The sequence below is a fragment of the Opisthocomus hoazin genome, chromosome 3 (genome assembly GCF_030867145.1).
Source record: "Opisthocomus hoazin isolate bOpiHoa1 chromosome 3, bOpiHoa1.hap1, whole genome shotgun sequence".
In the NCBI taxonomy this organism is placed as follows: domain Eukaryota; kingdom Metazoa; phylum Chordata; class Aves; order Opisthocomiformes; family Opisthocomidae; genus Opisthocomus; species Opisthocomus hoazin.
In genome coordinates this window covers 90,850,366-90,870,252 of record NC_134416.1, presented here as the reverse complement: position 1 = coordinate 90,870,252, position 19,887 = coordinate 90,850,366, and the positions used below count along the sequence as shown (strand labels likewise).

The 19,887-nt window shown below is 58.2% G+C and overlaps 1 protein-coding gene across 5 annotated transcripts in view; it reads left to right on the top strand.

Moving 5' to 3' along the window:
* The first annotated feature begins 15,536 nt into the window (after positions 1-15,536).
* NFATC1 (nuclear factor of activated T cells 1) overlaps positions 15,537-19,887 on the top strand; it is a 116,010-nt gene continuing 111,659 nt past the window's right edge. For 4 of the 5 annotated variants that reach the window (XM_075417048.1, XM_075417046.1, XM_075417044.1 and 1 more), the window contains exon 1: positions 18,886-18,994. In XM_075417048.1, coding sequence (XP_075273163.1) covers positions 18,919-18,994 — 76 coding nt within the window. In that variant the 5' untranslated portion in view covers positions 18,886-18,918. Of the gene's footprint in view, positions 15,673-18,885; positions 18,995-19,887 lie in introns of those variants that run through there. The other variant, XM_075417043.1, reaches the window with a different exon arrangement.

The window sequence follows — 19,887 nt, the reverse complement described above, 5'->3', positions numbered from 1 at the left end:
TCTGAGCACGAATTTGATTTTGCAAAGGAAACACACATTGTGTGGAAAAAAATTATAGATAACCCCTTCAAAACTATGTTGAAAATGAATTCCTGGTCATTTGGACTGGAAGGCTGGGGGCTGTTAATGGGTGAGCAGACCTGTAAGGGACAGGCGCATGTACATATGTTTTGTGTTTATTGCAATCATCTACTGCCTGTTTGAAGGACAGATCTGGGAATTCTCAGTCAAGATGCTGGCTTGGGGAAAACCTCCATGCCACATGTGATCGGTAGAGGAAGACGAGCCGTAGTCTCTCCTGTGTGCCATTGAATCCCAAACTCGCCTGCAGGAACACAGCTACATATGCACTTCCTCCCACAGCTTCTGGTTCTGAGAGTACCTCCTCCCGTTGTCGGGATACAGACTCTTCCAGGACAGTCCTTTGAATAGAAGTCTGTCGCTCATCTTGATCCCAGCTGAATGGCGTTTATCCCAGCTGCAGGAGGCAGTTTTTCTGTCAGAGTGTCACGGGCAAGACAGATGACACAGACGTGGACTAGTACATATTTATCCCTATCCAAATGCAACTAAAGGAATTGTAGGCAATCTGCAATTTAAAAAACAAACAAACAAACAACCAGGCAAACATGTACAATTCTGTCAAATTCTATGAAAGAGCTGGAGGGAAACAGCATTTATTGGCTTGGAGACTTCAACCCTGTGGCTGTAGTGGTTTTTGCCTTGCTTATAGGTGCCTTTCAATTTTTGCATAAACTTCTTCACTATAAGAGAATAGTAGAAATATTTCAAGTTATCTAAAAAACAATAATTAATTTTATAAAATACCCTAGCTTGAGGCCTTCACATTACCTTCCTACCTGTGCGTGGCTAGTTATAATTCTGCTAGATCCTTTTACGTTGGTTTTGGTATTAGAATAGGTGGAGGGTGGAGAGTCGGAAGCGACATATGAGGACATCTGTGCATTTGTTAGGAACTGGATGTTACAGTGAAGGATAACGAAATTTAAGAAGCAAGTATCTTGAAGTGTTTTAAGCTTATGCATATTGTATGACCTTAGAAATAAAGGAGGGAGGAAGAAATCTGCTGCTCGCAGTAACTTAGGTTTGTGATGCCCTTAACGCGTGCAGACTTCAGAGCAAAAAATACCATATGGAAATCTTACTTAAAAAAAAAAAAAAATTCAATAACATTTTCAGAAAATAGGCCCTTTAAGACAACCCACACCTGAATGCCTGGCACTACTGAGGCAAAATACGTTTTTAACAACCCGTCTCAGGAACACAAGCCTGAAAGAGACAACTTGGGACAGTCATGGGGCCGTGCTTTTCTGCCTGGCTCTGCTATAAAGTGTGGCCCTGCTGGCGTCAGCAGAGATTCTTCCTGACCAGGATGGGCTCTGCCAATAACATCAAGCAGGATCCCCGCACGTCTGCCTGTTGTCACGTGGCGCGTGCGCGGTCGTGTTTTCCCGAGAGCAGCGATCGTACAACGGTGCGTCCGTGCTTTGGCCCAGCTGTGCCCACTTGCGTGTCGAGAGGCACCGCTGCAAGTAGTCCCCAGCCAGAGAAGTCCTCCGGCCCTTGAAGCTATCAGCTTCTGTGTAAACTGGTTTGTAGTGCTGGAAGGGAAGCGGAGCAGAGAAAAATAATCTATCTCTGTATAACCTGAAGCAGATTTCTTTTTGGGGGGAAGTGGGAAGAAAACCAAGCTGCTAGTCACATAACCACACTAGCATCTGTCCAAAAGCAATTGCTTGGAAACGGCAGGTGAGGCGGGAGAGCAAGGCTATAGCTCAGCTGTAACGCAGAGCCAGCCCGAGGCACTGATCTAGTGCTCGGCAGCGTGAGAGTCTCTCTTCTTGACACGCAGGTAACTCACTCTGCCAGTTCAGACATACCAGCACGGGGAGTGATGGAGGTCGCTGCTGGAGAATCGGGGAAAGGCTTCTTCAAGCAAAGCCTGCCCCAGAGGCATTTACCTCGGGGCACGGGAGCAGAGATGTCCGAAACTGCAGAACTTTGCATGTTCTTGTCAGCCCCAGGAAATGCCTTCAGAGGCAGAAGAAGACTCTGAAAAGAGAAAACGAAAGCATGGAGGGAAACCTAATTTTGCCTGAGACCCAACAAATACATCCCCTCTACCCTCGCCCCTCCCACCCTGTAGTGGTGGAAAGTCCAGGCTGTGCCGTGCTGCGGGGTCAGTGCAGCCCCCCGTGGCTTCCACCTCTGGGTCACTAGCGTGGCAGGAACGGGTTTACTGTTCCATGGTGTTGAATTCCTGCTCTGTGTTCTACCCTGCCTCCATCTCCTTTGCTGCCTGCCATGGTTAGCAGAGGGAGCTGGTGGCTCCCAGTCCATTGGGGGAAAAATCAGAAGGCTGCCTGCAGTTATCTTGAAGGACCCCTGGGCCAAGTCTGTGGGGCTTGTCTGCTCCTGTGCTCCCCAGCGCTCAGCGCAGAGGTACCTCCCCTGGGCACAACGTGCTGCTGTGGCGCAGGTTGGAGCCAGACCCTGCACTCATAGCAAGCCTCGTGGAGCCACCCTGGGGACATCAGGAGGTCTCCCTCCGTAGCTGGTCTTCCTGCAAGCCATCTTCTAGACTGTTTCGCTGCCCTAGCCATTCCTCAGTGCCTTCCTACTACTCCTGCTTGCGCTCTCCTCCTCTGAGTACCCTGGGTATCTAGGGCCTCTGTGAAATTGCAGTCTGCGGATCTTGTAGCTGTTGACTCAAGCACAGTCACGTTTGCATGTGGGTCAGGGTTAGTGACTATAGTCAAGACCATTTATTTGTGTTGTATTTATTTTTAAAGATGGGACACAAATTCCATGAGAGACTCATCTGGTGATCATGTGGAGAGGGTGACTGGGCAGCTGCTCGTGGCTGAGCTTCTTTTGGGCAAGCTGAACTCAGCACATGCGCTGCTCCTGCAGCTCAGAGAGACATTTTGGAGGGAAGGCACCAGATATAGAGCCCTCCAGCAACTCAAGGAAAACGTGAAAAACAAAGCACTCTCTACAGTCTTCCTTGTTGCCTGCCAGTCCTGTTTGAGTCCCAGACATCTCCCAGCTCTCCTGCTTTGCATCCCTCCTTTTCCGGTTTGATACTTTTCCAAGGCATAAAAAATGTGGGAACTGTATCTCTTCTGAAAAGAAAGCAAAGACAGGAGCTGCTGGAGCTTTTGGAATACAGGGAAATCAGCTTTGATTTCAGAGATTGTTAAATGATTGATCTAACAAATTCTTAATCAGCTTCATACTGTGCAAATGTCAGTGAGAGCATCACAACTCGCGGCAGGAACGAAGAACTAGAGAGGTGAGGCAGGTGAAGGGGGAGGACTAATCATTTCCATTCAATTTCTATTCCCAGTCTGGAGGGAGTCTCCACCAGAAGTGACTAATGATTTTATATGCTACTTTTTTTCAGATGTTTGCTTTGTGAGTAGGAGCCTGGTTTGCAAAAAAATGTGAAGTACTCACTGTCTGAACCTTCAGTCTCTTGATAGATCTCGAGCTGGGCAACCAAAATGATCTATCAGAACGGAATGAAAGGAAGAGTGTAGGAGCAACAAATAGATAATCGCTATTGGTATCGCGTTATAAGCCCTGAGCAGGATGCTGGAGAAGATGATACAGGTTATTCAGAGAGAGGGAAAGAGCCCCTTTACCCCTTAATTAAGAGATTGACAAAGGAGAAAGTTTTGCCATCGCTGAGAATGGATGGAAGCGAGGAAAGATGACAAGAACAGTGATACGGAGCTAGAGCCAGTGTAGAGGAGGACAGTTCTAGGACCTCCTCTAAGTGACCTGGAAGGAAAGAAATGGTACCTTTTTCTTACAAGGAGGCAGAACTTTCATCAAGGTGGTAAACCTGCTAGCTTAGAATCTTCATTATATGGGGGCTTGATGGTGTCATTTACACAAAGTGTAAAGGAAGGACTTCTTATTTTTTAACCTGGCACTTGATCATCCATTTGTTGGAGTGGCACTTCACCTTAGGGATTGCTTCACTTCTGTTTTAATTTTTTTCATGAAAATGCAGTGTGATTTTTTGCTATATTTAGGAGTGGTCACTCTAGAAGTTAGTCGGTTAACTTCAGTGTAAGTCCATAACTGTCACTCAATTTTGTTCTCATCCTCCTGATTACTGCAATCTTATGCAAGTACGTGCACTTCTGAATGTAGGAAATGCATCTACAGGGGCTTCTGTCCTGCTCCAGTCTCTGACTTGGTGCTGGTCTGAGGGGGTCCCACCTCCTGCGCTGCCCCCTGACATCGCCCCACGAGCTCCCCTGCCAGAGCCTCGCTGCCCGATCTTCGCTTTGCCTGCCTGCCAGCACCTGCACTGCTTGGGCGCTTGCTGTTCTTCCCGGCGATGGAAAGCACGCTTGCGCTGCCAGAGGCGATCAGCCTGGAGCTTAATCAGCAGAACTGGAGTTTCTTAGCACGGCGTTATGATTTAAATAGCTGTAAGCTGGTGCGGAAGGAGAGAACGAGGGAGTCAAAGGCGGAGAGAGAGAACGGCTGCGCAGCACTCAGTGCCAGCACGGCCTCGCAGGCCGCCCGCCCGCCAGCCAGCCAGAAGCAGCACCTGCACCCGTCCCTGCCAAGTCAGCATCCGCACTTCCCAAGGGCGGTCCCGGGTTCTGTCTGAATGCCTGATGCATTCGAGTCGGTCGGCGTGAACGCTGATAAATGTAGAGGCTTTGCCTTACTGTTCTATTTTGAAGGGAATTTTATGCTTCTGGTAAAAGCTGGTATTTTTAGAGGAGCCAGGAGGGGGCGGTGGAAGCTAACAAATAAGTCAAATCCCACGTCCGCCGTCATCATCACCAACTCAGAAATCCCCTCTCAAGGCACGCAGTGCCCGTCTTCTGAAATCTTGTTTCCGTAGTATGGGAAAAAAAAGTTTCTTTAATGGCTTAGCCTTAAATCTTCCAGACGAGACAGAAATCACTCTCATGAAAAGGATTTGTCTCCAGCACAATCATCGTCAAACCCCATCGCCCCAACATCTGCCACAGGGGATGCAGTCCCCACCCGACAGACTGATTTATCAGTGCCGGGGTTGAATGGTGGAGCGGCTTCTGGCAGCAGTCCATCTAGCCTGGCTTCAGACGACACTCTTGGCCTTCGGAGCCTTCACCCTCTGAAGAGAGTCTGTGGTTTCTGTTGAACTTTTCATTGGGTGAAGGGAGGAGAAAAAGCCCTTAAGCAAAAACTACCCAGGTAGTGTTTACTGTGATAACCTATGGACAGCATTTCAGTAGCTGCGGAGACAGCTGAGTCAGGACAGACTTCATGTCAAGGAGTCAGAAGCAACATGTTCCCCTGCTCCTAGCAGGGCAGGACGTTTCATCCCAGCAAGATGTTCCCCTCCTCACCATTTCTGAATCATCGAGGTCCACGGGACTGCTGTGCCGGTCCCAGCACTGTGGTTGGGTCTGAGAACCAACGCTCTGGCAGCCCTGCCCCTGCCTGCTCCTGCCCCGCTCCAGATCTTCGCACCAACATTCCTGAAAGTCCTTCGTCACTGAACTGGGGCGTCATGTGTTGGCCCCTCCATACTTATCCCAAGCTGATCTCTTACCACCCTGCCTTTAGCCTCCTCTGATCTGCCACTGCTACCAGCCTCAAACCCTAACATGGCTGTTCATCCAAGCCAATTCTAGGATACAAGAGTTGTCTTTTACTGGGCTTTGTACCCAGGCAGCAGTTACCCTGGACCACCTTCAGATCCCACCTCAAGAGAAATTTCTACCTTGAGGTGACCAAGTCTAGCCAGCCATGAACTCCAAGTGGAGGAGATAGATAGTTATGTGTGCATGCATGTGCCCGTGCGTGCAGCTTACGGGGCCTCTTTCTGTCTAATCCGTTGGGTCACTCTATACCTGTTGGCATTCAGAGAGTGGTGACCAGAGACAGGAGCCTCCAGACGAGGTGCTCCAGAGCTCCATGCAGCACTGGACCTCCGCAGCCCAGCAGAGGCTGTGTGCGGGTGGGAATGGCCTTTCTTTCACAGAATCACAGAATGTTCGGGGTTGGAAGGGACGTCTGTGGGTCATCTAGTCCAAACCCCCTGCCAAAGCAGGGTCACCTACAGCAGGCTGCACAGGACCGCGTCCAGGCGGGTCTTGAATATCTCCAGAGAAGGAGACTCCACAGCCTCCCTGGGCAGCCTGTTCCAGGGCTCCGTCACCCTCAGAGTGAAGAAGTTCTTCCTCGTGTTCAGCTGGAACTTCCTCTGCTTCAGTTTGTGCCCGTTGCCCCTTGTCCTGTCGCTGGGCACCACTGAAAAGAGTCTTTCTTTGTCCTGCTAGAGGTTGCTGGCCGCTTCTGTAAAATAGGTCTGCATCCACTTATTGGAGTGCAGCCAGCAAAGCTTGGACCCAAATCCCAGACTTCCAGACTTCACGGCTTTGACTCATGAAACTTGAGAAACACCAAGGAAAGTATTTCATTGTGGCACAGCTCTTGTGGACTGCTCAATGCATCAGTACTGGGCAGCAGGCAGGCAGCAGCCCTTCAGCAGTAGATTCAAGGGGCTTTAATCTCAAAGACTCACCTCCAGCGATGGATTCTTCAGCAGAAGTTCCAAAGTGTGTTGCGAACCAATTTTCAGCCTTAGCCTTCAGTCTGTCTTTTCACACCTGCCTTTCCCGGAACGAGCTTGGTGGGTAGATCCAGCCCGCGGCGGTAAGTCAGGGAGGTTGTTCTGCCCCTGCTCTACCGCTTAGCATAGTGAAGGCGTCACTGCCTGCGTGTATCTGTCTGCGCAGCTGGTCTTCCCGTGCACCACGCATGGCTGCGGGGAGCCTCCTCACACACAACTGAGAGGCTGCTTCAATTTTGTTATCTACTTAGCTTGCTTAGAGAGCAACCTGAAAATAAATTGGAGTCTTGGGAGGAAGGGAGTAGGGAGAGGAAAGTCCTGGAAGCAAAGAAGAGCAAGGGATTTATTTGTATATTATCTTCACGGTTTTCTTTAAGTGTCCTAGGCTTGCATTTGATAGACCTGCACTAACCTGAGGTGAGCAGACCCAGTGCCTGGCGGCAGGAGGTTGTGTGGTTTCGTAACGCTTGTAGTTTCACTGCTGCACTGGAACACAGTTTAGAACAGAGGAATTGTGAGGTGCATTCTGGCATTTTTCATAACGACGAGGAAAATGGTTCTCTGGCTTTGCAGAGCCGAGCATCTCATGTTTGAACTGCTGGGGCCGAGGACTGCATCCTGAAAAACTTTTGCATGGCCTTTGGGAAGTCTTGCACTGTAATGTCTGCCCAGCAACTGCAAGGACTTAACACATCTGCTTTTCAGAAACTTGACTGAGGGATCCTAGACAGAAGTTTGACCCTACTAATGTTTGCAAATATGTCTCCTTCTAGTTGGTAGCGACTTTGCACTCTCACATACAGAAACAGATGCAAGAGAAGAGACGGGGTTCTTCCTGAGACTTTCTGGTTCTGCATACTCATTTGGAAATCAATTTAATGCATTTTAATTGCCTATTTTTCTCCTTGGTTTTCTCTTTACAGCTACACACCAGCAAAAAATAATAAGGTAGAGTCTAGCCAGGCAGGCTGCTAATGAGGAAGCTTGACTCAAGAAGATTTTAATTTTCAGCATTTGTTCTTCAAGATAGCTATTCCAGCATGCAGGGATATCACAAAACAGGTACACTGCCATCAGCTAATGGAACAAAGGCATTGGGCTCGTTTGTCATTTTGTTACACGAAGAACGCTGTAGTCTGGAGAAGAGGAGGCTGACGGGGGACCTTATCGCTCTCTACAACTACCTGAAAGGAGGTTGCAGTGAGGCGAGTGTTGGTCTCTTCTCCCAGGTAACTAGCGAGAGGATGAGAGGCAATGGCCTCAAGTTGCGTCAGGGGAGGTTTAGATTAGATATTAGGAAAAATTTCTTTACTGAAAGAGTGGTCAGGCATTGGAACAGGCTGTCCGGGGAGGTGTCTGAGTCACCATCCCTGGGGGCGTTCAAAAAATGTGTAGATGTGGCACTTCAGGACATGGTTTAGCAGGCATGGTGGTGTTGAGCGGGTGGTTGGACTTGATGGTCTTAAAGGTCTTTTCCAACCTACGATTCTATGGACCAAACACTTTAATCCTTGACCAAACTATAGGAGTCTGGCAATCCGTTTCAGGATGCTGTTCCACTCAGACAAATCATCCCTATAAAGAAAACACCCATTGTGCATAAAATATGATGTGAAAAGAAGGAGAAAGAAGGAGGGAGATACAACTGAAGCTGTGAAGAAGGAAAGGTATATGTCAAAAGCCCAACCTCTTGTCAGCCTTTCATGATCCTCCCGGTGAAGAGAAGCTTCTGGCTCTGCCAAGCTGATCAAAGGGCTTCTCAGAAACCCTCATCTATGGGGCATTTCTGCAAGAAACGGCATTTAGCCGAGGTGCGTGGCATCCCTGGGCAGCTGGAGCAGGCAGGGTTGCACCAAGTTGGACTAGGAGTTCGTGTCAAAGCCGACCCACCACTGAGGTGCCCCCGACTCCCCAGCTGGTGCAGTTCAGCCGTGCCGTAGGTACCGTTGAACACTGCACCTGAAACTTGCCATCGCTATTGGACCAGTACGCTGCAGGCAGCTGGAGACGTCTGCACTCAGTATCTCCATCATAACCTTTAATTTCCAACAGCATGCAGTTTCCTACCATTTCATCTTTCAGGCTGAAAAGCTCAAAATTTCATCCCTGTCCAAGGCCACTGTCTTTGGAAAGGCTGAGCAGCAAAATGTTTGGTGAAAGTAAGAGGGGAGGAGAATATATTGCCTTACGCCATGGGGCTGTAAGCGCATCATTACCCATTTCAGATGAAATGTAAAGGATGCTCCTCGATAGTGCATAGCCACAAGTGAGTGAATAAAACCTTGGCACCTCATTTCATCACGTGGAAAATATTTCCTTTCTCCCTCAGTACCTCTCATCCCCTGGGTGTTGCTGGTATATCACGCTGAAAGTGCTGGGGAAAGGGGGAGCGGGGACTGGTGGTCGCAAGCATCTGGCACAAGGGCCACAGTCAAAATCGCTGCTAGAGTAGTCCAAATCCTATTCATAAAGTATGTGGAGGTGAAAGTTTAAAGAAACGATTTTGTGTTTGCTGTAGTTTAACAAGGTTACCGGCTCTGCATCGGAAAATGAGGTCAGTAGAAAGTATACAGCTATTGGAGTATCGATATTAGAAGGATAAACATGACTCAGAGAAGACAGAAGTGCAATAAATAGGACCGCGCACACGAAGAGAGCCAACGGACCCGATCTCCTGGGGCTCGGTGCTGGGGCTTGCTCGGGTTCAGAGTTTCGTACAAACGAGCCCGAGGCTGGCGCAGTCTGCTAGGTGTCCAGATGCGGATGACATCATGATAGGAGGGGAGGCTGCTTGATAAATTTCAGGAATACACCAGGCTACAGGAGGATTTGGAGACTCTGGGGGAACAGGCTGACACAAAGGAATTCAATATTATACGACAGAAGGTTATTCGCTTAGGGAGAACCAACAGCACATTTAATGCAAGTTTAATGAACCAGAGCAAGAGGAAACTAACGAAGGAAAAGGCCCGGGCTGGTGCTGTGGAGTGGTAGGGATAGCAGCAGACCGACAAGTAAATAATAGCGCAGCTGAGGTTTTGGAAAACGGGGCTCATGCTGCGGCCGGGGAGTCCAGGACTTCACACGGGGTCGCCCGTTTCGTGTGGCAGCTGGGGTGCTCTCGGCACTGAACTCAGAGTCTGAAACAGGCCAGTCCCCGATTATGGAGAGGGAGGCCACGAAGGGTACTCCACTGCTGCCGGACCTGTTCTACACGTCGGGACATGGGCCCTTGGGTCCACGCAGAGATGCTAGCGTAGCACACGTCTTGGCAGAGACAGCTAAGGACATGTTTGGGCCCCCAGGGCACTCGGCCGTGACCACAGCTCAACAAACACGTGCCGCCTTTGGTTTGAACCAGACCAGTCTAGGTCTCACAGAATCACAGAATGTTCGGGGTTGGAAGGGACCTCTGGGGATCATCTAGTCCAACCCCCCTGCCGAAGCAGGGTCACCCAGAGCAGGGTGCACAGGACCGCGTCCAGGCGGGTCTTGAATATCTCCAGAGAAGGAGACTCCACAGCCTCCCTGGGCAGCCTGTTCCAGTGCTCCGTCACCCTCAGAGGGAAGAAGTTCTTCCTCATGTTCAGACGGAACTTCCTCTGCTTCAGTTTGTGCCCATTGCCCCTTGTCCTGTCACTGGGCACCACTGAAAAGAGTCTGGCCCCATCCTCCTGACACCCACCCTGAAGATATTTATAGGCATTTATAAGGTCCCCTCTCAGCCGCCTCTTCTCCAGGCTGAACAAGCCCAGCTCCCTCAGCCTTTCCTTGTAGGAGAGATGCTCCAGTCCCCTCATCATCCTCGTAGCCTTCCGCTAGACTCTCTCCAGCCTCCTCCAGCTGTGGGAGTAGATGCACTCGGGGACCAACGACCGGCAGAGGGGAGAGGGTGAGAAGGAGTTACGGTGGCCCGTTGCTGAAAACAGACTTTCAAGGGGATGTATGGCTTGCAGGCTTGTCAAGAGGGAAAGCAGCCCCTTTTGCAGTGGAAGAGCCACACACAGCCACTCCTGACCATCACAGGCCCAGCTGCTGCCCCTGGGCTGCCGGGTGAAGCAGCGCTGCCACGCGTGCAGCCAGCCCGGGTCTCACGCCCATCCCCTGGGTCACCGCTCCCGCAGAGCCTCCTGCAGCAAGCCCACTCCTGTGGGGGAAACGTGGGCATCTGGATGAAAACCGCTTTGCACCGCCTGAAAATGGAGGTGCGATCCCGCGCCTGGGAGGATGGATGAGGTGAAGCCGCCATCCCCGCAGTGTGTCGGAACCGACACCTACCGCAGGTCCCAGTCGCCCGCAGACGCCATAAATCTGACGTTTCCCGTCCCCCGGAGAAGGGTCTGGTCTGCGGCCAGCTCTAGTCCCTCGGTACCCAACCAGCCTTTCCTCCACAGAGTACTTCTGAGTGAGGCGAAAAGCTTGTTACCACCCTCTGCACCATCAGCTGGGGAAGCCTGAAACATGTGAGAGATTTCCAGAGCTAAAATATGTTGTCTGGTAGAAAACTTTGTCACCGGTCCTTTGCAAGTCTGTCTACACTGCACAAGTATAAAAAATTGCCAATTCTTCAGTACTGCTTTACAAACAGGGTGTTACATGTGCTCTCATTTTTTAAGCACCGCCCGCGATGCAGGTTTGTAGCAGGGGCAAGCCCAAAAGCAAACGAAGCGGCACCGACGCAGCGTGTATCATTATGAAATTATTTCTCTGAACTGACGTCTCGGTTTAATTCAGTCGCAGCTTTCTGTGTATGGGTCTGGCGTGGCTGTCTGACGTCTGTCTTGAGTTTAGAAAGTCGGTGTCTGAGCGGGTGACTGTAGCTCCAGAAAGGTTGAAGGTCCTCTGCCTGCAGTCCCTGGCTGCGTTCCCAGATCGTCGTTCAAAAGGAGTCCACTGAATCAAAAGCCAGGTAAATCAACAGAGCACTCAGCGTCGTAATGAGACCAGCTATAAGGTAAATTACAACATTACTCAAGCACACAAAATTCCTCCTCTGGCGTTTGTCCTGCGAAGTGCAATGCACCCGAAAAGCGGGGAAATGGTTTCTGGCAGCCTGCGAGAAAGGCTGTGTCTGGGGGGCGGAAGGCTGAGCCCAGCCCCTGCCTTCGCACCAGCTTCTGGCTCCGGTGGTTTCGGGCAGCGGCTGCCCACCACGCGGGTGTGCTCGTGCCTTCTTTGGAAGGTTCACGGATGCGTCTTCAAAATGGTGCAGCACTGGCCACAAGGACTGGCCATGTGCTCTCCTCACTTTCCAGTAAATCTTGTTACAATTTTCAAAGCAGGGGATTAGAAAGACTTTCATTAGCGACTTGGTTTGGGAGGCTCGAGACTTATAAATCTTTTGTTACAATGAATGAAATTCTGAGCAGATGCTGATGCTTTTGAAGCTGCCAAGGCTCAAAAGATGGGCGTGCAGACCCTAAGGAGATGGCCTTTATTATATATGCTAGATATAAAAGGCTACAGGGATATAAGGGCAAGAAGCCCGAAACGGAACAAAATTTCTGTGCAGAGATGGGTGGCTTTTCCCGATCCGTGTCTTGGGTTACAAGATTCTGTGCACTTATGGTAAGAAAATATTTGATACTGGTAAATACCAGAGAGAGAGAGGGGTCCCCCCGCCCTCCTTTCAAAACACTTTTGTGTGGACGAAGCTGAAAGATTCTCATTTCACAGGACACCACGCGGATTAACGCTTTGCCCCGAGTCTTGTGAGCAGACCCAGGCACGAGCCAGGGGCGGCAGCCCTGCCCGCTACCGACCCACGGCCTCCGGTGAGGCGGTAACTGAGGCGTTTCGGCGGAATTAGGGGTTCCCTGAGAAATACCATAGCTACTGAGTACCAAGCTCTGCGCGAACTACTGCTCCCAGTCTGCCCAGGCCCAAGGAAAAGGAGAGAAAAGCAAAAAGCAAAGTGTGGGGGAAGACACGCACACTCACATGACTTGGTGTGTGAAACTCATCTTCCGAGCACGAATCGGGCTCTTTGGTGATGAAAACACCCTGTATAGATACTCCGCAGGCTCGGGGTTTAAAGGGCAGCACCACCTTTGCGTGCGAGAGCTGAGGACGGAGCTGCGGCTTCGCTTGCAAAGATGAACGAGAAGGGGTAGAAAGTGACCGAAAAGCGCCCATCCAAGCCAGTGGCATCGGCTCCTTCCCGCAGCGAAGACGAGGGGTGTGCGGGGCAGGCTGGGCTGCGGGGGTGGGGGATGGGGGGGGCTCCTCGACGGCTCCTGCCCTCCCTCCTTCTACGATACACGGGTTTCTTTTTTTCCTCTTTTTTTTTCGCACCCCTCGTGATTTCTCCAGTACAAATTGATTGCCGTCAATCAGCAGGGCAGCGGGAAGTCGGCGGGACACACACACACACACCCCCCCCCCCGAAAAAAGGTGCGCCCTGAGACAGGCCCTGTGCCGGGCCCCCCTCTCCCCAGACGCTCCCCCCGCCGAGCCCCGCGGACCGGCCGAGGCGGGGAGGCGGAGCAGGGCAACCGAACCCTCTCTGGCAATTAACCTAATTAGCGGCTGAAAGCAGCCAGCGCTTCGTTTCCGAGCACGAGGGAAGGGGAGCACCGCTCTCCCCCGCACCGGGAAGGCGGGGACCCCTTCCCTTCCCCGGGGGATCCCCGCGGGAGGTCACCGTGAAGAGCCCCGAACGCTCCGAGGCTTTGTTGTTGTTGTTGTTGTTGTTGCTGTTGTTGTTTCCCCCCCCCCCTTTTTTCTTCCGTGGAAAGAGCCGGGGACCCCCGGTGCCGGCAGCCCCGGGTGGGTGCAGCCGGTAGGTGCGGGGCCAGGCGCGGCGGGAGGACAGAGCGGGCACCGGGCCGGCTGCTCGCCAGACCGGCCGGGGTGCGCTCGCTGCAGCGATCCGCTGGAACAACAGCCGTCTAAAAATAAGGTTGTTTTCTGTACCGAGCTCCTTTTAACTCCGTTAGTCATCGCCGGCTCCCAAAATAAGCTCCGTGTAACAGTCTCTCCTGGTAGCGGCCGTAAACAAACCCCGGGCAGGCGCGGGGGAAAGGGAAGAGGAGCGGCGGCGGGCGGCCCGGGGGCAGCGGGGACCGGGCCGGGGCCGGGGCAGCGGCCGGAGCGCCGGGGCCGGGGCCGGGGGGCGGCCGCGGGCCCCGCGTTGCGCCGCCGTCGGGGACTTGGAGCCGGGCCACGGTGGTCCGGGCAACGGCATTAAACAGGAGGAAACAGACGGGGGATTCCGTCATTTCACCGGGGAGCGGGGGGGCGGGCGGGAAAGGAGAGTCCCGCCGAGGGGAGCGCGCCTCGCCCCCGCTCCGGCCTCCCGGGAAGGCGCCGGGATCTCCCCCCCCGCCCCGACGGACAGCCCCGCGGCCGCCCGGGCCCACGCCGGGCCGGGGGCTTGGGGGGGGGGGAACCGGCCCCCGCCGCGCCGCCGCCGGAGGGGGGCGCTGCGGCGCCGCCCCGCGGCCGCCCCGCCCCGCAGCGCCCCCTGGCGGTGCCCCGGCGCGGCGGGGGGGTCCCGGCCGAGCCCCAGCCCCGGGTGCCCGGGGAGAGGGCGCCGGCTGGGGACGGTGCCGCGGGGGGGGGAGGCTGAGGGTTTTTCCTTCTTTTTTCCCCCCCTCCTCGTCCAGTTTTCCTTGAAAGAGCAGCGTCGCCCTCTTCGCTCTGGTTTTGGTTTTCCCCCGCCCGAGGAGACGGCGGGGGGGGGGGCTGGGGGGTCGGGCCTCCAGCCTGCCTTGGTGGGGGGGCTCGCCCCGAAGACTCCTCCGCGGCCTCCTGTTCCCCGGGAGCAGGCAGGATTTCGTTTGTGTCGGGTTTATTTCCAATCGCACAGGGGTGTCAGGCGCTAGATTTACGATAGCTGCCCTGCCCCCCCCACACACGCTGAAAACAACCCCAACTCCCCGCACGCCGCCGTCCAACTCCAACAGGAAAGCGCGGTCCCCTCCCGCCAGCTGCGGGGGCCGAGGGGGGGGCTCGGGGAGCGGGGCGGCGCGGCCCCTCTCGGCGGCTCCCGGGACGGGGGGGCCGGGACGGGGCATCCCGGGGGCGGGAGGGGGAGTCGCTGTGGGGTGGACCCCCCCCCCCCCGCTACGAAGTGATGAGGTACAACCGCGCTGCTGAGATATTTACAGAATAATAATAAGACAGATAGTAATAATAAATCCGGAGCGGCTGCAGCCGAGTCCGCCGGGCCTGCTAGTCATTTAGCGGAGTGGGATTTTCCTTTCCCTCGCCTGCCAGTTGATGCTCTTTTCCAAATTTCCACAGCGGGGGAAGCCTGCGATTTTTTACATAATGATTTCAGCATGCGAGGCTGCTTCGCGCTTTTTTTTTTTCTTCCCCCCCCCCCCCCCCCCGTCGCCGTCTCCCTCTTTCCCCCGTCTCCCCTCGCTCCGCGACCCCCCCGCCCCGGGGAGGGCACCCGGCCTCCGCAGGCTGCGGGGACCCCGCGGGCCACGCCGTGCGGTGCCGTGCCCCGCGGAGGGGCGGCCGCGTCCCGTCGGTGCCCGCCGGTGCCCGCCTCCCGCTGGCCGGCGGCCGGGGCCCGGCTGACATCACGGGGCCGGGGCGGGGAGAGGGGCCGGGAGGGGAAGGGAAGGGGGGGGACGGGGGAGGGGGGGGTGTTTTCCAGCTTTAAAAAGGCGGCGCCGGGCGCCCGGCCCTGCGTCAGAGCGAGACTTCCCCGCTCCGCACACCCGCCCGCCCCCGCACCCCGCCTGCGGCACCCGGCGGGCCGGGCAGCGCCCGCCGCCCCGTCCCGAAGTCCCCACGCACACCCGCCCTCCCCTCCATGCCCCGGCCCCGGGGGGGCGGCGGCGGCGGCGGCGAGCTCCTCTGCCTCTGCGGGCGCGGCTACCACGGGGCGTGAAGGCGGGCGGGGGGCGCGGGGCAGGCGGCGAGGGGCGCGGCGCGGCGCGGGGGGCTCGGCCGCCCCGACGGGTGGATGCCAAGCGCTGCCCCGCCGGCCGCCGCCGCCGCGCCGCCGTCGCGGGACCCAGCCAGCAGGAGAGAGGGGCCGGCGGCGGCCCCGCAGCGCGGCGCCCGCCCGCTCGGCAGCACCATGAAGGCGGCGGAGGAAGGTAACGGGCGGGGGGGGGGGGGGGGGGCGGTGCGGTGGCGTCCTCCGGTGTTTCCCTGCGGCGGCCCCGGGGGGGTTTGCCGGCGGCCGCGTGCCAGCGGGTGTCTCCTCCGCCTCCCCCCGGTGCCGGCCCGGGGTCCGGTCAGGGGGGAGCGCTGCGAAGCGGCGCGGGGATTCCCCGCCCAGGGCCGGCGCGGATTTTTTTTTTTTTTTGGGGGGGGGGGGGGGGTCGGAGTGCGTGCTTGCAGCCGTCCCTCGCTCTGAGGGAAAACGAGGGAGGCTCCGTAAGGAGCGGGTCCCGGGCGCCGTACCGGCAGCCAGCCCTGCCCGCCGCACCGAGAGAGCCGGGCACGCCACGGCCGGTGCCCGGGCCCCCCCGCGTGTCCCCCCGGGGGTGCGGGCTCCCCGCCCCGGCGACCCCGGCTGGCTGTCGCGACTTCTTCCGACGCCCCGTAGTAACCCCCGCTGCGAGGAGCGCGCTCGAAACGCGTCGGCAGAGTTTGGGGCGGGGGGGGGGGGGGCAGACCGGGGGCGCGGGGCTCGGGGAGCGGCTGGACCGCACCGAGCTCGGTCCCGCCGGGGCAGCGCCGGGCCGTCCCGGCCCCAGCCTCTCCCGTGCCACTCGGGACGTGTTCCCGCCCCCCCCCCCCCCCCCCCCCCCGAGCATCGTTACCCAGCTCCGCTCGCTGGTGAAACTTTTCGCCCCTCGCCGTTCCCCGCCAGCCCCTCTCGCCCCGACGGCGGCCGCGCATCGCCCGCTCGGCTCCGCGGCAGGTGCCGGACAGCACCGGGTCCCCGACGCCGGACCGGGGGCAGCCCCCCCGCCGCGACACCGCCCCCCGCTCCCCTCGGGTTTCCCTTCTGTCCGGTGTCCGCCGCTCCGCTGCCCGCACGTCGTGGAAAGTTGGGAAGAAGTTGGGGGGGGCGGCGTGCATTGCGCAGCGAGGGACAGCGGGGCTCCCTGCCCCGTTTGTGCCCGGAAAGCCGGACGGGCGCGCTCAGGACCCAGCTTTTTTCTTCTTTTTCTAATTTTTTTCTCTTGTAAGACAGATGTTTTCACTCTGGGGGTTCGTTTCGGCTGACTCCCGGGATCCTGCCAACGCGAAAGCTGCGAGCGCGGCTCCGCGTCTGAAGCATGCCAGCGCCTTTCTGGAGGGAAGTTAATTACCTTGTGTTTAATGGCCCCGGCGTGCGTGCCCTCCGCGCGCTCGGACACACACCACCACCCCCCCCCCCCGAGGGCTGCTCTGCGGCGTGTCCCGCACTGTGGGCTCCGCGGGCACCGAACGCGACAGATGGTGGAAACGACACCGGGGGGCAGCCGGCACAGAGAGAGTACCGGAGCCTCTCGTAGAGAGAAAGAGAGAAGACAACCCCCAAACACGCCCCCGCCCCCCGGTTTGTGTCCGGTCCTGGTGCCTCTGTGCTGGGATGCCGCCCGCTCCCGTCCCCGCGAGTGCGTCTGGTGCGGGAGCGGGGAAAGGGGGGGCAGCCCGAAGGCGCGACCCGGTGCGGGGGAGCCCGGCGAGGCGGGAGCGCTGCCCCTTGGATGCCGGACTGCGACGGCCAAAGAAAACGCTCGATTTCTTGCTTAGCCTGGGAAAAGAAACCCTGGCCAAGTGTCCCCGGTGGGAGGACCCCGCTCTCTTCTCCGGGCCGTAGCGCGGCGCGGGGTCCTGTGCCTCGGAGAGCAGCCGGTGGGCTGCGAGTCAAACTCTGCTCCGGGCTGCGGGGCCGCGGCTGGAGGCTGGAGTCACGGCCCTGTCCGAAAACTGGGTGATGGGCTGGCGGGACGTGCGGCGTCGCTTGGGCTTTACCTTTCGGTAGCGCATCTTCCCCCGTTGCCCGAGGGAAGGGTGCCGATCGGCGCGTTTCGTTGACGGCGCTGGTACTTATGCCCGCCAGTCGTCGGGGGCAATTCACCCGCCCCGCAGGGACCGGGCGTGCGGGAGGCGAAGGGGCGAGAGCGGCGGGCGGTGGGGAGCGGCCCCTCGCCTTCCCCCGGCAGCAGCCCCCAGCCCGGGGGGGCTGGAGGGCCGAAGGGAGGTGGGCCCAGTGACTGCGGGCGCGGCGGTCCCCGCCGTCGGGGCAGAGGCCGCGGGACGTGCGCGGCTACAGCGGGGATGCTGCGGGCCCGGGGGTGCCCCGTCCTGCCCGGGGGTGCCGCTGCGCCCCGGGGGCTCCCGCCAGGGACGGGCTTGCGGCGCGGCCCGGCCCGGCGAGGAGGGGAAAAAGCGTAACGGGCCCTGATGGAAAAAACCCGATGTTTTCCTGGCACTCTGTAACGGAGATCTCAGCCATGAGCCTGGAAAATGGTATTCCCTGCGTTTATAAGGGAACACCGTTTCCATAACCGCTTTAAAAAACCATTCGTTTTGAAATCCGGCCTGGAGCTGAGGGAGCTCCGGGGTCGGGCCGAGCCGAGCCGCCGGGGCGGAGAGCGGGGCGGTGCGATCTGACAGAAGTTCGTTCCTAGACAGAAAAAGAGTCGAATTTATCCCCCCCCCCCCCCCAAGTGATTTTTAACCCGTAGAGGCGGGAAAGGCGGCAGGGCCGAGCCAGCGTCGTGCCCGTCCCCCCGAGGCCCTGCGCGATCGCCCCTCGGTGCGCGGAGGCAGCCGGTAGCGCTGCGAGTCCCGCGTTAACGCGCTTTTTGCGGCGGCTGGCACTAGTGGGTGCTGCGGAGAAGTGAAATTAATAACAAATAACCGAAAGCGAAGCCTCCTGGCTCGCAGACGCGGCGCGGACCCTCGGAGGAAGCCTGAGCAGCCCTCAGCGAAGTGGGTGGGACGCAGCCGGTGCCCCCCGCTCCCTCCCCGGCTGCCCCGCTCCGTTTGGCGGGAGCCCGGCACCCGGGCGGCAGCGGGTGAAGTCCCGCAGCCCGGCTACCCCCGGGGTCCCTCCCGGGGCCGGGACCCCCCCCCCCGCGGCCTCGGAGGGGCTCCCCGCGCGCGCGGGCTGGGCTGCAGGAGCCGAGCCCCGTCGGGTGGGGAATGGGGGGGGGGGGGCCGGGCACCGCCGTTGTTTGCATCGACCCGGAAACATCGGCGGCGGCGGCGGCGGGGAGGGCGGGTCAGGGGCGGCGGCGGGAGGAGGCCGCCCGTCGGGGCCCGGGTCACGTTACCGCCCGCAGCCGCCGCCGTGCCCGCCCGGCCGGCAGCAGGTGTCCCGGCGCGGCGGGGCGGGCCCGACGGGGCGGCCGGGGGCTGCGCCGCCGCCCGGGTGCCGGAGCGCGGCGGGGGTCGCCATGACGGGCGCGGAGGCCGAGCAGGAGTTCGACTTCGATTTCCTCTTCGAGTTCAAGCACAGCGACGAGGGCGGAGGTGGGCGCCGGCGGGGGAAGGGGGGGGGGGTTGCTGCGGGGAGCCCTCCCCTGCGCAGCCCGGTGCGGGAGGGGGGAAGGTGACCGCGGCCGGGGGCGGCGGGGTCGGCCGGGGGATCGAAGCCCAGCCCCGGCGGCCGCTCTCCCTCGCCGTGCCCTTGCAGCACACGGAGGAGCCTGCCGCGGGGCGGGGGGGGGACACGGCTCGGGAGGCAGCCGGTGCCCGGTTTGTGAAACTTTGTGGCTGTCGGAGCGCTTCGGAGCCCCGCGCTGCCCTCTCTCACGGCCCCCCTGGTCTGCCCGCAGCCCCCCGGGGATCGCCCCGCCCGGCGCTGGGGGTAGGGGGGGGGCGGCCCCACCGCCCCGCCCCCGGGGGTTGCGAGTGAGGGTCCGGGTCTTGCCCGCAGCGGAGATGGACCCGTTCAAAAACCCAATTCTGCCCCTCTTCCCCCCCCCCCCGCCTCCCCCGGAGCCGGAGCCGCTAAAGCTTGGGGTTTAACTTGAAGGTCATCCGTACATAAAAATAACGGGCCCGAATTTATCACGGCTCGCGCCGTTCCCCACGCCCGTGTCTCGGTCCAGCCGTCTGTTTAAAGGACTTTGAACAATACTGGAGGCGGGGAGTGAGGGGAACATGGCTGGAGCTGACACGGAGAGGCAGAAAGCTGTCCTCTCCTGCGCGGGGTTGGTTGAGCATGGCCTCGGAGCAAGGCTGTCGCGCTCCTGTGCTTCCTCTCCTGCCTCTGAACTGAAGCGGGGTCCCAGATCCCCGCCTGCGCATCGCAGCCTGCCCGGATGCCAGCGAAGGCGCAGTGCTCCCCGTCCCACTGCTCCCCGCTTGCCCAGCCCTCCCGTGCGTCGTCAGCGTCCAGGTAGTTGTTAGGAGCTTCCCAG